The 13,958-nt window shown below is 44.4% G+C and overlaps 1 protein-coding gene across 2 annotated transcripts in view; it reads right to left on the bottom strand.

Annotated features, from left to right (window-relative positions):
* RFTN1 (raftlin, lipid raft linker 1) overlaps positions 1–13,958 on the bottom strand; it is a 195,758-nt gene that overhangs the window by 56,270 nt on the left and 125,530 nt on the right. For both annotated transcript variants that reach the window (XM_082685095.1, XM_082685096.1), the window contains exon 5: positions 2,008–2,347. In XM_082685095.1, coding sequence (XP_082541221.1) covers positions 2,008–2,347 — 340 coding nt within the window. The remainder of the gene's footprint in view (positions 1–2,007; positions 2,348–13,958) is intronic.

The raw sequence follows: 13,958 nt of genomic DNA on the forward strand, positions 1-13,958 counted from the left end.
AGGGGGTAGAGTCAGAAGAAGAAGGAAGGGAGCCCAAAATGGGGCTCAATCTCAAGACCCTGGGATCACGACCTGAGCTGAAGGCAGACACTTACCCAGTAAGCCACCCAGGCGTCCCCAGAGTCTAGGTTCTTAACCCAGTGCTACCTGCCTCTTAATGACTCCTACTCTTTTCTCTTGGACGGACTATGCCTGCCCTGAGCCCTCACCCTTGCGTGCTCCTCCAAGGAGGACTATCGTCTTCCTGGGGATTCAGACCAACACATCTAGCCCAACACCAGTAGAAGATGGTTTCTGGAACAAGATTTAGACATTCATCAGGAGACAGGCCCGAGTCTCAGCTACTCTGGAGGAAGAAGTCTACCTCAAACTGTGTAAAATGTTTCATAAACGATAAGCCCCACTTTAGTACATATTTAAGAAGGATCTGGACCTTGATTAAACAACTATCACAATATATCCCAGAATGGAGGCAGTGCCAATCTCCCCCTCTAAATCAACTTTGTAAATAAGCCCAGAATGAACCATCCCACAATTTCCTTTTCAAGAAGTACTGACCTAACATAATAAAATAAACTGTTCCACCTTTATTCCTACTCTCAAAGCATAAACTGTTCCTCATCATTAGTAAGAAGCTAATTTCAGGCCACCTGGGTGGCTCAGTCAGTTAAGCATCCAACTCTTAATCTCAGCTTAGGTCATAAACTCAGGGTCGTGGGATCGAGCCCTTGGTCAGGCTCTGTTCTCAGCAAGGGATCTGCTTGTCCCTCTCCCTCTACTCTTTTCCCTGCTCTCTGTCTCTGTCTCTCTCTCTCAAACAAATAAGTAAATAAGAGGCTAATTTCAAGACTCAGTAAATGAATAATGACATTAACCAGGAAGGTTAAGGCTAAGGACAAAGGCCTCCTAAGGCCTGGGGATCTCCTGGGAGTCTTGTTACTTGTGCACCTTGTAAAGGCTGGAGGAGTCCACGAAGCTCCTAAGAGTGCCTGGCTCTCAGGAAATGGCTGGAAATAGCTGGATGCTAGATTTTCTGGAGAAAGAAGAAAGGGAATGACAGGGAAATGGAGAGAAACTTCACTCACCATAAACTGAAGGCCTCAGTGAATCTTACTGGTGTATGAGAGTATCACACAGGAGAGACCGCGCAGAGAGGCATGAAGGGATGGTGGTTAAGGCTGCTGGGCTCACAGACCAGCTCTGCCAGTTTCCAGCCTGGGTGAAGATGTACTCTCCCAGCCTCAGTTTACTCAGCTGTACAATGGACAAGGAAACCACAGCAGCCCACATCTCAGTGATATAGAGAGAACTAGGAGATCAGGCATGTGAGGTGCTTACTGGGGCAGGGCCTGGTGTACAGGAGGTACCACTAACCGCTGGTCACTATCATCGTTGTTATGCTGTTACCTGAAATGGCCACGCTAACGTGCATGCTCTAACGGCCGCTACAACATAAGAGGGTTCACACAACGGTGGTCTCTCCGTGGCAGTATTCCCTCCACAGTGCAGGCCTGTCAACTAGACACCCTCCCTGAAACCTGGTATTTTACAGCTGAGTGAGCTGAATCACCAGTTCCTTGCCCAATTCGTCCTCCAAACTGGCTCTCTGGATCTCTCTCTCTGGGTGGACATTCAAAACAAACAGACCGAAAGCGGAGCATCAATTCTGCACGGGTGCCCTGCACATGAACACTTCCTGTGCGAGGACTGGGGTCGTCTAAGGGCAGTGCAAGAGCGTGGGGATAAAATCCTTCAAGTCCTAGAATCCACTTCAGATGTGACATATTGGAGCCACCGCAAGTCAATTTCATGTAGTCCTGCTCTCCCAGAAGTCATACGTCTGTAAGCCACCAGTCAGGAGGCACAGAAAAATCCAGATTCTCCTGCGATGGACTGCTGTCTGTATACTCTCATCCCATTTCTTTTTCCTAAAATGCCACGGGGATTACTGGAAAGCTGTTAGGCTGTCTGTAAGTGGGTCAAAAGTCCCTGTGTTGACATACTTACTTCCCGAGAGTGGCTCCTCATGCACTTCCAACAGGTCACCGTCTGGCCCATCCAAAGTCTTGCTCACCCCATGTGGGGACAGTTCTGCACCGTCCCCTTCTCCAGAGGGCGAGGTGGGTTGCTCGGCAATGGGCGTCTCCCCTCCAGGGCCCTTGCCTGGCTCCTGGCCGCTGTCTGTCCCCGCTGGAAGCCCGGGGTTCTCGTCCTCCCTGCACCTGCCCGGCTCTTTTTCTGCAGCTCTGGTGTCCGCTGGGGGGCTGCTGCCTGCTGACTTCGCAGGGGAACCATACTGAGGTATGACACCCACGAATTTCAGGCCTTGACTTGCAGCTTCTTGGACCTGCGAGGCAAACAAAATGAAAGGGCCTGGGTGAATGGAATGTTCTATCAAAGGTGGGCCGTGTGCAGCATCCAAAACACCTCACTGAAGGCATCTGTGGCTGTTTCAGTCTCGGACATGAAATCTCTCAAGGTGGCAGATGTCCCTCTAGGCAGCGGCCACACCCTAAGCCTGGTCCCACTGGGGACAGACAGCATGGGGCTTGCGCTTTTTAACTATGAAACATGTGGCTAGACAGGGCTGAGATTCCCCTTCTTTGAAATACTACATTAGTCTCCTGTTGGTTATTTTTTTTTTCTAAGAGGCTGCAAGAAGGTTCTAAAGGATGAGTTGGAACAAAGGGTTTGAAAGAGGAAGTTCATTTTGGTAAGAGTTTGTTTTTTTCGTTTTTTTTTTTTTTTTTTTTCTGATGAATCACCTACTTCCTGCCAATCAGGCTACTGTGTAATCCAGTAGGTCTATATAGCCATATACTAACTACCAGATGACATTTTATGACCCAAAGAGCTTCCTCTTTTCAACAATGGTTTTGGCAGAGAAGGGCGGAGGTGGGGAAAATCACCACCGCGTGAAAGCTGATGTGCACGCTCCCCACAGCGGGGAAATCTGACTGACACCTGCTCCGTGGTGCTCTCCGCCTCTGCCAAAGGCACCCAAAAACACCCAAAAAAGCAACCTGCAGGTGTTGCTTGGGCAGACTGATACTGATGAGTCTCCAAGCCATGGTGCACACCATCCAGTCCCGGTCACAGGGAACTTGCTTCTCACTTCCTGAGCCCCCAAGATGGGGGGGGAGCGGTTAATGGCCACGCAGAGTACCAAGGCACTTTAACTCTTCACTCCCTGACAAATACCCCTGGCAGCTGAATTTAATAATCACAGGGGAAAGAAAAATGGAAAAGAGTAGCCAAATAAAATCAAGCAAGAGCCATTCCAAACTAGGAAATCGACTTTAGGGGACTTTCTGGGCAAGGATGCTCAGGTCACTTTACAACTAAATCAGGAAGTGAAGACCCCAGAGTTGAATAAGTCTTAGTCACCAACCCTTGAGTGGATGACCTCAAAAATCTTGAGGCTTCTGCAGGGATCATCCACCATCATTTGAGAATTAGTAAGAAATGCCAGCATAGAGCTACTCTCTCTAAGAGATAACCAAGCAGTGGCAGGCCTCCTTGGATGAACCCCCCTAACTTACAGCCAAAGGTAATTTTAGTTCAGTACTGTATATTCTGGAAAGCAATCTAGAGCAGTTACAAATGTACAGTCCAGTCTTTCTATAAAATCTAGCCTGTGCTAGAAATAATGACAACAATAGGAGAAATTACCATCTAGTGCAGACCTACTATGTCCCAGGCACTGTTCTAGGCATTTTCCATAAACTGTCCTGGCATTTTCCATAAATCGTTCTGTTTAATCCTTCAAAGACCATTACAAAAAAGAAACTTTCCATGAAACAAACCATTTTTCATTCTAAAAATTCATTTCTCGCCCATTAATCTGTGATGCCCCCCTACTTTTAGATATTGTTTTGGAAAGCTTCTGAAAGAAGACACAGGTAATGAAAGTTTTCAAAAGAGAAGGGGGAAGATAATTACTGTCTAAGAACCTTAGGTTAAGGGAAGCTGCTGGCTACAAAGCCTAGCTCTGAGCTTCCTGGCAACATAAGCAAAGCAATGGATCTTACATATCCCAAATGAGGAAACGTGCCAGGTCCACAAGAGAGACGCATAATTGGAAGTAAGGAACAGAGAACTTTGCTGTAGGACTCCTATAGCACCATGGTGTAAAATGTGTCTTCCTCAGTTCTACAGAAAACGAAGAGACATTTTTCTTACATCACTTATGTACTGTTAACCCTTGCTAGCTGGCTAGGACAGGAGGCTACAGCACAGGGGTGAAGCTAAAGCGATGTGGTCCAGGTAGCCATGGACAGCTGCATGCGGGCATGTGTCAGAGCTGAGGACCCTGGCCATGTTAGCAGTGACACCTCCCATTCCCACTGCAGGGGATGGAGGTGGCTTTTTTCTGACCTTAATTTTCTAAATCTGTTAACTATTTCACACATGACTTGCCTATACTTCTTCGGAAGGGGTTTGGAAACAGGTTTTTTACAGTTTTGAACATGTGATGCAAATTCTCAAGGCACTAAACCTGTAGTAAAAGTAAACGAAACCTAACGGTCACAAATTGTCACATGTGAGAAAATACTATTAATAATTTCCAGATGTAGCTCCTAGCGGAAGGACCGTGAGCCATCTCCCTCCAGGCTGCAGACCTCTGTTTCAGCTGTCAGTCCCCTACACTCCAGCGTGGCTCACTCCTTCACCAACTGCAAATCCGAGCCTCTCCATTCGCTGCGGCGCTGCAGGAACAGGGACCCTGTGGGCACACTTGCACCCAACCCCTCCCGCGGGTGTCCCACACACAGACAAGACACCTCTGACTGCTGAAGCATTTTGAAAAGCTGGTCCCACTGAGGGCTCGACCATAGGCCAGACTCAGCCTGAGTCATGGGGTTTTAAGGGTAAAAAGGCCTGGCTTGGAGCTCGAGGTGTGAGACTCTGGAACCAGAGTTACACAACTTTCTAGGCCTCAGTTTTCTCACCCATAAAATGCAGGGGACCTAGGGGAATCATACTCTTTTGCAGTTGCTCTGAAGATTAGATATTCCATATGGCAGGTGTGTGGAAGGAGAGGCACAGAGAAGGTACTCCTAACTGTCACTGTTGCTCTACCCTCGCTCCTTATAGGTCCCAGGTTTCTGTGACCCTGCCGAGATGGCTGATAGTCACCCAGAGTAAGGAGCCGAGGACTCTGGACACAGGCCATTATCCCAGTCCTCTCCTTCCTTACTGGGACTTGAAATTAGAGAGGCTTTTGCATTAACCGGACATGTGTCCTTCTCCCACAATTAAGACAACCCTCATCTTTGGAGCTACTTACTGTACTTCAAACTTATCCTCTATGCCAGGGGTTCCCAAAGTGGGGTCCCTTATCAGTAGCACCAGCATCACCTGGGAACTTGTTAGAAATGTAAATACTCAGGCCTCGCTGGCTCAGAAACCATGAATCAAAACCTCTGTCAGATTTGGTTCCCAAATGGGTTCTGCCTAGCACCTTATATTTCTGGATCATGATAGAATCATGACATGAGGGTAGGGCCCAGAGACTTGTGTTTTATCAAGGCTTCCAGTAATTCCAGTGTACCCCAAATTTGAGAATCACTGTTCTAGAATATATATGTCACATAGGCAGAGCTTTGTGCATGGCTTTGTCCCTGGTGCTAGAATGATGTCTGATGTAGAGTAAGTATCCGGGCAATGAATTACTAAATACAATAAATAGTGAGTAAATAAGTATGTCTCCATTCCCAGAATGAGCTCAGTGAAGGTGGGGATGCAGACTGATGAATTTTTCAGTTCCAGAATTCAACACACTGTATTAAGTTCCTACACTGGCCCAGACTAACATTGTACTTAGTTGCTGGGTTTAACAAAATAGGAATCCCAGCTCTCAAGAAGATTCAGCTAATTATTGTAAATAGATTTTAAAAACAATTATACCAGCAAGACACAAAAATGCTTATTTTATAATGTGATGTTAAAAAAATCAAGATTCTAAACCTTATACATATAGAATGATGACAGCTATGTAATGTTTCTATTAGTGTGTAATTTTTCAAACTTTTTCTAATGAGTATGCATATTACTTTTACAATTGAAAAAAGTAAATACTCCACAAATTTCTCATACAGAATGATAATATAGTAACGGATATACAGGCATAGATATGACAGTGATTATTTCTACCTAAAGGGGAGGCTGAAAAGTTTCTGACAGCTCAGGGCTGTAACAAATGAAATAATGGAATACAATAGGAAGAGGTGAGGGGTTTGAGAGAATTGGAGTGTGTATGCCTCACTTTACACATTCAAATTCGATAGGCAAAACCTATTTAGGGATTAAATCTGCAGGAGGTTTTGAAGGATGAATAGGAGTTCACAAGATAGGTGAAGGAAAGGGAGAATGACAATGCAGATAAAGAGAAAGAAGGCTTATCATGGGCAAAACTAGATGGTCTGAAACAGCCTGATATATTGAAGTAACTTCGATACATGAACATTTCTGGATCATGACCAGAGAAGCCAGGAGTTGGGGGCAAGGGCTGGAAATCAGAAGGGCCATATGGTGGATGTCATTGAATGCCATGCCAGCAAAGGCTGTGGCTTCACCCTACAGGCCAGCATATTCTCCAACTTTCCCACTGTAGTAACTCCAAGAGCAGAGAATGGAGGTCTGAGGGCAAAGCATGGGATTTCTTTGAATGCTTGTCTTTTATCTTAAACACTAATGAGAATTTTGTATCCTGCCCCACAGTACTGTACACTATCAAAACTTTTAAAAAGATGCCAAAGTTAAATGCCTCCCTCCCACCTCCAACCCAAGCATTCCAGAGAAACTCGTGTCCTAAGAATATGAAACATCTTTGTGCATAAATCTTTGCAGCTCTGCTTACTTCCTTTGGGTGGATTCCTGGAAGAGGAATTAATGGGTCAAGGGATATTAACTTTTCAAAGGCTTGATACAGGCTGCCAAATTGTTTACCCGAAGCGGGGAGTAGTCCTTTTTAACCAGAGGAACCGCATTTAGATTTTATAAAGATCAATATTTGGCTAGACCGTAAGGGCTTCTAACTCTAGTACAGCACTTTTTTTCTCTTAAAGTCATTTGACTATATTTGTTAAACGGATCCTTTCTTTCTCATTCACTCCTTTATTCATTTGTTCATTCACAGCCTTTACTGAGCAAATCTCCTGAGCGTACTAATAGGGGGCACCAGCTGTCATTTGTAGGGCTTCACCCTCAGCCACCTGGTCTCCTCACTCTGTACTCCCCCTGGTGACCTTCCCTACTCACTTGGGTTTAGTCACTAGTCACATGTTAATTATTCCCAAATTCGGACTCCCCAGCTGTGACTTTCTCCTCTGGTGTTCACACCTACACGACCGATGATCACAGCTGCCGGCTCCACCACTGGAGACACAGGCGTCTTCCTGAGCTCTTGCCTTTCTCCAACTCTGTCTGCTCACTACAGCCTGCCAGATCTATCCCCCCCCATCATTTCTGGAACCCCTCCCCATTCTCCATACACCTAAAATCAATTTATTTCAGGTCTCATTCTCTGCTGCTGGGCACTGCCATTTCTCCAAGCCATACCAGGTCCTCATGAGCATGGAGTCGAATTAGTATGGAAGATCAAATCACGAACACCCAGGTCATCTTGTTACGGAATTCCCTGCAGACAGGCACACACACGCCTAAAAATTTCTCTAATGACTGTGATTATTAAAACAATAACTGTCAACATTGTATAATTCTTCCACAAAGAACATTAACGTGCATGATCTTAGGCCCCAAATAAAACCTTACAGAAGAGGAAACAGGCTTTGGGACAGTGCTGTGACTGGCCAAACTACTAATCACAGGCCAAGTCCAGATTGAGCTCAGTATCCTAAATCCACCCCAATGCTCCTTCAATGGTACCACTCTTTCTACTGGATGTAATCTAGCCTGTGCCAAGATGCTCAGTTTGATACCAGTTTAAACTGAAATATACTTGCGCCCACCTTCTTATTTCTGCTACATTTAAGAACCACGAAACCCCCAACACTTAGAGGAGTAACACTGCTGGTTTAGACAGCAAAAATGAAGTAAGACCATTTTCAACCAACCAATCCAAGACTTCACTCAACTGTTCTATATTGAGTAAGCACAAATTTGATAGTAACTCTATTTTCCCAACTTAAAATCAGAGATTATGATGTGAAAAAAATATTTTTTCTTTTTAAAAAATTTATTTCTATGAAAAGTCTCAACTTGTTATAAAAAATAAGAGCTTCTTTGGTTATGCATATATTTTTTAAAGATGTATTTATTTGAGAGAGAGAGATCATGAGCTGGGGGGCACAGCAGAAGGCAGAGGGAGAAGGAGACTCCTGCTGAGCAGGGAGCCTGATGCGGAACTGGACTCCAGGACTCCGAGATCATAACCTGAGCCGAGGCAGCCGCTTAACCGACTGAGCCACAGAGGTACCCCGGTTATACATTTAAAGAATCACTTTCATGAAAAATAACAACATGACTTTGGAATAGTCCCAGAAAATCAAAGATGTATTGTCTGTTACTCTGCTTTCAAAATCAATACCCGCTGCTAAAGGTAAGTTCAAATATACACCGCTTTTCCCTACTTTCTGAAGGTCGTGTGTTCCTGTGAAAGCTTCTGTTGGTTGCAATGACAAAAGGCGAAGAAACAACTACCATTAATTTCTATGGAAAAAAATTTGAGCAGTCCCAGACCCAAAAAAGTAACCTCTCCTAAGCTTTTCTGATACCTTAGGACACATTTTGCTGACAGAGGCACAAAACAGATGGAGATAAAGCACAGACGCTCACAGACACAGCTCAAAGTTATGGAGGCTGGAGGCTGAGATACAGAGTGGAGCTCCTGGGGAAGGAGACTGGTGGGCTCACTGTTGCTGTTTGGGGAGCACGTTGCCTCTATGATGGCTTATGGCAAAACAAATGGATGCTATTTTTGCTTTTTGTCTTTTTTTCACAAAAGCAAAAATCCTTATTGGTTTCTTCCACTTGGTGAAAACAGGGACTAAAGTTGGTTTTTGCAAAAGAGAAGTGGCATAACGTGAATGTTCAAAAAGTGGGGGATACCTGCACTCTGTCTAGTGTGTGCTTGTGTTTTAGAGGACATGTATCAGTCAGGGGGAAGCCAGTTACAGAGACATGGAACATGGGCTGGATTCTGTAGCAATGGAAGCTATCTGTAACCTGGAGAAAGGAGCAGAAAAGGCTCCGGCTGACCAGTCAAGAGAATCAGGAGGGCCCACAGGCCATACTAGATAGCACATGTGAAGGGCCGGAGTCTGTCAGAGATCACCTTACCAGAATCTAGCCAAAAGGGTGCTGAGGTTAATTCTATGTGTCATATGGCTAAGCTATGGTGATCAATTGTTTGATCAACACTAGTCTGGATGCTTCTGTAGAGATATTTTAAAGATGTGATTAACATCTTAACTCACTTTGAGTAAAGCAGATTGCCCTCCATAATGTGGATGGGCCTCACTCAATCAGTGGGAGGCCTTAAAAACAAAGATTGAGATTTTCCCAAAAGAAATTCTACTTGTCGACAACAGCCTAGAAAATCTGCCTGAGTTTACAACTTTCAGACTCAAGACTACAGCATCACTCTTACCTGAGCCTCGAGCTGGCCAGTCTTGCAGCTTTAGGACTTGCCAGTTCCCACAGTCCTTAAAAACCAATCAATTTTAGTCTCAGTATCTCTCTCTCCAGATAGATCAATCACTAGATAGATAATCCCACTAGGTCTGTTTCTCCAGAGAATTCCGACTAATACAGGAGGAAGACGAGGAAAGAGAGCGAGGGATGTAAGGTAGCACAGGTCAGGCTGATAAAGGTCTCTGAATCTAAACCTGACTTGGTGGGAAATGAAGAGATAGATGGCCAGGAGTTCCCAAAAGGCAGGGAGAGAGATTGTGTCCCACCCAGAAACAAGATCATTAGGACTTAATCTAGCATTGATTCAAGGTCCCAGGGGAGAGGCTGAAGCATGGCAAGGAGGTTACTAGTGGTCCCTATTGTCCAGATAAAGGAAATAGCCCCACCCATTTTGAGGTGGGAGAAGGTACATTCCTAACTGGTAGAGTTAAATTCGACAAATTATAGGCAGTTTCTAACTCTATGATGAATTTGATGGAATTCTCACAACACATTAGCTCATTAGTGCTGGAATTAGAACCTCACAGACTTTTAACAGATAATATGGTAGCTATTAGCCAGGTGTGACTATTTAAATTTAAATTAATTCAAATAAAATTAAATGAAAAGTTCAGTTACCAGGCACACTAGCCACATTTCAAGTGTTCAACAGCCACCTGTGGCTAGTGAGCATATTATTGGACAGTGAAGATACAGAACATTTCCATCATCACATAATAATAAATACTATTATGGGCATAATAAATCATATAAAATACTGAATAATAAAAACAGAGGTTTATTTATTTATTTATTTATTTGCCAGACAGAGATCTAGAAACAGAGTTTTCAACAATGACTTCAGAGGCATATAACATATGGAAAAGACTAAGACTCTCTCTCTCTCTCTCACACGCACCCCCCACATTTACCCCAGACCAGACCACTGCCTACTCTGAACCCTCTCCCATAACTCATGAGCCAGCATTCCGTGACAGCTGACATTTTAATGTCTTTGGGGATTTATGAAATATAAAGAGAACCTAGAGAGGCATGCACTTATGTCAAGAACAGACACAAAAGTGCTGTTCTGAGTTGCACGGTTACACATGAGTCTTTACGGTGAATATTTTATCATACGCACACAACCGTTCTCATCTTTTGTCACCTAAACTCTTGTACAGCCTTCTGAAAAGAAAGGTTCAAAAATAACACCGGTTTTAGCTCAAGTCTGAAGATGCCCTTGGTATTCTTACGTGTTAACATTTAGCTTTAGGAATTGAAACCTTTACTAAGCACTGTTGGGAGTTTAGCACCATTATCATACAAACCTGCTGGTCTTGCGGTTTTCTCCCTTAATGACTGGGAGCTCTCAGAACAAGTCCTGGACAGGGAGTCTGAGACCTACAGCTTTGGCAACTCTGCCACTCACCAGTGATGTGACTGTTTAAGCCAGTGGATCAATATGAACCTCAGTTCCCTCATTTACAAAATGGATTTAATAAAACCCATTCATTCATTCCATACCTCAACACCTTACTGTGTGCTAGGAAGTAGGAGCAGGGGACATGATAATGAGTCAAGCAGGCGTCCCTGCACTTCATCGTAATTTGATCCAGCTCAAGGGGTAACTTAGAGACTCTGAAGAATTAACGTGTTCAATCCTTCTCCAACTGTCTGTTGCTCAATTTGAAGGGCCACCACTTACCCTTGTCCCTGGCAGGGCTGGGGTTAGGGGGAAGACGTAGTGCTTTATTCTCCTCTACTATTAGGGGTGATTTGGTAGGAAGCTCAGAAAATGCTGGAAGAACTTGGAAAGCTGCAAACTCCCTTGAAAACAAAAGTAAGAGGTAGAGGCCAGGATCCTGGTGGCAGTAGAGAATGGATCCGTCCTTTGGTAGCTCTCTTCAGGGCAGGCATTTCCGACAAAAGGAGCTTTATTGGTCCTTATTATCTGCATTAATTGACTTAGTTCTTTCATTTAGAGTGTGCCTATAATTTCATAATTTATTAAAAGTGTAGTTATGGGAGTTATAAATAAGTAGAATGGATAGGGTGTGCTGTTTAATTCTTATTCCTCAAAGAGCTTCAATTAGTTATTGGTGCCCCTGAAAACCAACCCACTGGAGAACTCCAAACCTGTCAAAAGTCTAAATCAAAGATGCAAAAGGGAGGTAAACGAGGAAAGGCCGATAAGCAAGGAATGACTCGGTGGTATCTCACATAGCAGCCAAGTGGACAGTAGGGAAGGGCCAGAGCTGGACCTTAGGAACACCTGAAACCAGTGTCTTCAGCACAGTCAGGAAACTTTCTCTCCAAGTTTTGTCTCTCCTTTTATTTGTTAGCATCACTCTTCTTTCTTATTTAGGACAAATTTTCTCCATGTGGCAAGATATAGAATCATTGCCAACTTCTGAGTTTTCTGCTTATATAAGCCTAGCTACTGGAGATAGAATGCCCAAACTTCCTGGTTACACATGGCAAAAGATCCCAGAGAAGGGCTCTGATTGGCCCAGTTCAGATGAGGTGTCCACTTCTGGACCAATCAGCTCTGGCCAGGGCAGAACTAGAGGGCTCCCATGGAAGTCATCTAGCTGGATTGTTGGAACAAAGGTTAGCAACGTGAGAGATAAGAAAGTGCCATAAGTTATGTAGAGGAGAGGAAATCCTCAGTATGCCTGCACAGAAAATCCATAATCACAAAAGCTTACATTTATTGAGTGCTCATTGTGTGCTGCAGACTATTTTAAGGGCCAGATAAGGATTAACTCACTTAATCCTTATAATAACAATAGTTTCTTTTTCATCCCCATGTTACAGATCAGAAAATTGATGAAAGGAGGCACAGAGAGGTTGCAAAGCTTGACCAAGAGCACACAGCCCGTAAATGGCAGGTAGGATTCAAATCTAGGCAGTCTGGTTTCAGATTCCATATTCCTACCTATACTGTTCAGCATTATATTGTCTGTCTTATCGCCTATACTCTAACTCATATTATGAAATAGCTGGGCTTGATTATGAAGATGGTCAAGTTTAGAGACTGGACTTTTTACTCTGTAGACAATGAGGTGCCATCACGGTGTCTGAGCAGCAGTGACACAATCAGGTTTCTCGCGAGGAAGATTGAACCATCCACAGGATGTGGTATGGATTGAGGTGGGGGGTGACAGTAACGGAAGCAAGCAGATGGAAGGCAAAAAGAGTGGCTGAGGCCCTGGGAATCACTGCAGAGGTTGTGAGAAAGCTCACAAGAACTACGCTTGCCTGGGAAGGATGTGAATGACAGATAGCTGGGAAACCGGAAGTACAGACAGCAGTCTGCCGACTAAAAGGCCAGACACCAAAGGACTCTGATGTGCTAAACTACTGGGCATCACCCAAACATGGACATGTTTGAAAAAGGTGGAATTATTAGGAATAATGCTGTGATGACAGGGACGAGTTGGAACTAAGGAGGCTGAGGCATATGGCCACCTAGTTAAACATGACCAGCAGTGAAGGCCCAGAAGGCTGCTTTAAAAAAGACTCCCATGACTGCTCTCTCTCATCCTTCCCCGCCCAACATGTGGGTCCGCTTCTTCCATCACTCTCCTGCTGTTACATCCTTGGCTTTCTCCGCCTGGGCCCTCCCAACATGTCGAATCCGTCCCATCCCACCCTGGGTCACAAGGCTGGCTGGAGGTCTTCCATCTAGACCATGAGTAGACCGTGTGCTGACCAGCAATCCCTCTATCCACCCCTAGCCAGTGCTCCTGTCCTCCTCCTGGAGGGCCTCCCCAACACCTTGTTCATGCCCCTCCACTTTTAAAAGGCTTTGTTCTTTTATCATTCAAAGTTCGTCCCCTTTGGGGTCTAAGCAGATCCCTCTGTTTGGGAGACTGTTCCACCCAAACCCCCCATGACCAGTTTCGCCTTGCTACCAGGGTCCTCTCTTCCCATTGATGGCCCTCCCTGAAACCCCAGTCTAAAAAGTGTCACCTGGTCACGCTTCAATATATCTCTTTCCTTAATTTTCGTCCTATCACTTTCTTCCACCTGTTTCCTTATTAACTTTTATCTTTCCCAGTTGAATGAGAATTCTGTGAAGACAAGAACGTTGTCTATTTTGTTCCCTACAATGTCTCCAGCATCTGAAACAGTTGTTGGTACCTTGTAAGTCCTCAATAAATATCTATTAAAGGGAAGAATAGGAAACAGATGAAATTTGCAGCATCTGAGGTTACTTCTAAGTGGAACGTCTATGACTCTACAATTTCAGGAATGATCCATCTGGGACCAATAATGTTTTGCAAATAACATTCAATTGAGATTTTGAAAATTTG

Source organism: Mustela nivalis (genome assembly GCF_964662115.1).
Source record: "Mustela nivalis genome assembly, chromosome: 1".
Classification (NCBI taxonomy): domain Eukaryota; kingdom Metazoa; phylum Chordata; class Mammalia; order Carnivora; family Mustelidae; genus Mustela; species Mustela nivalis.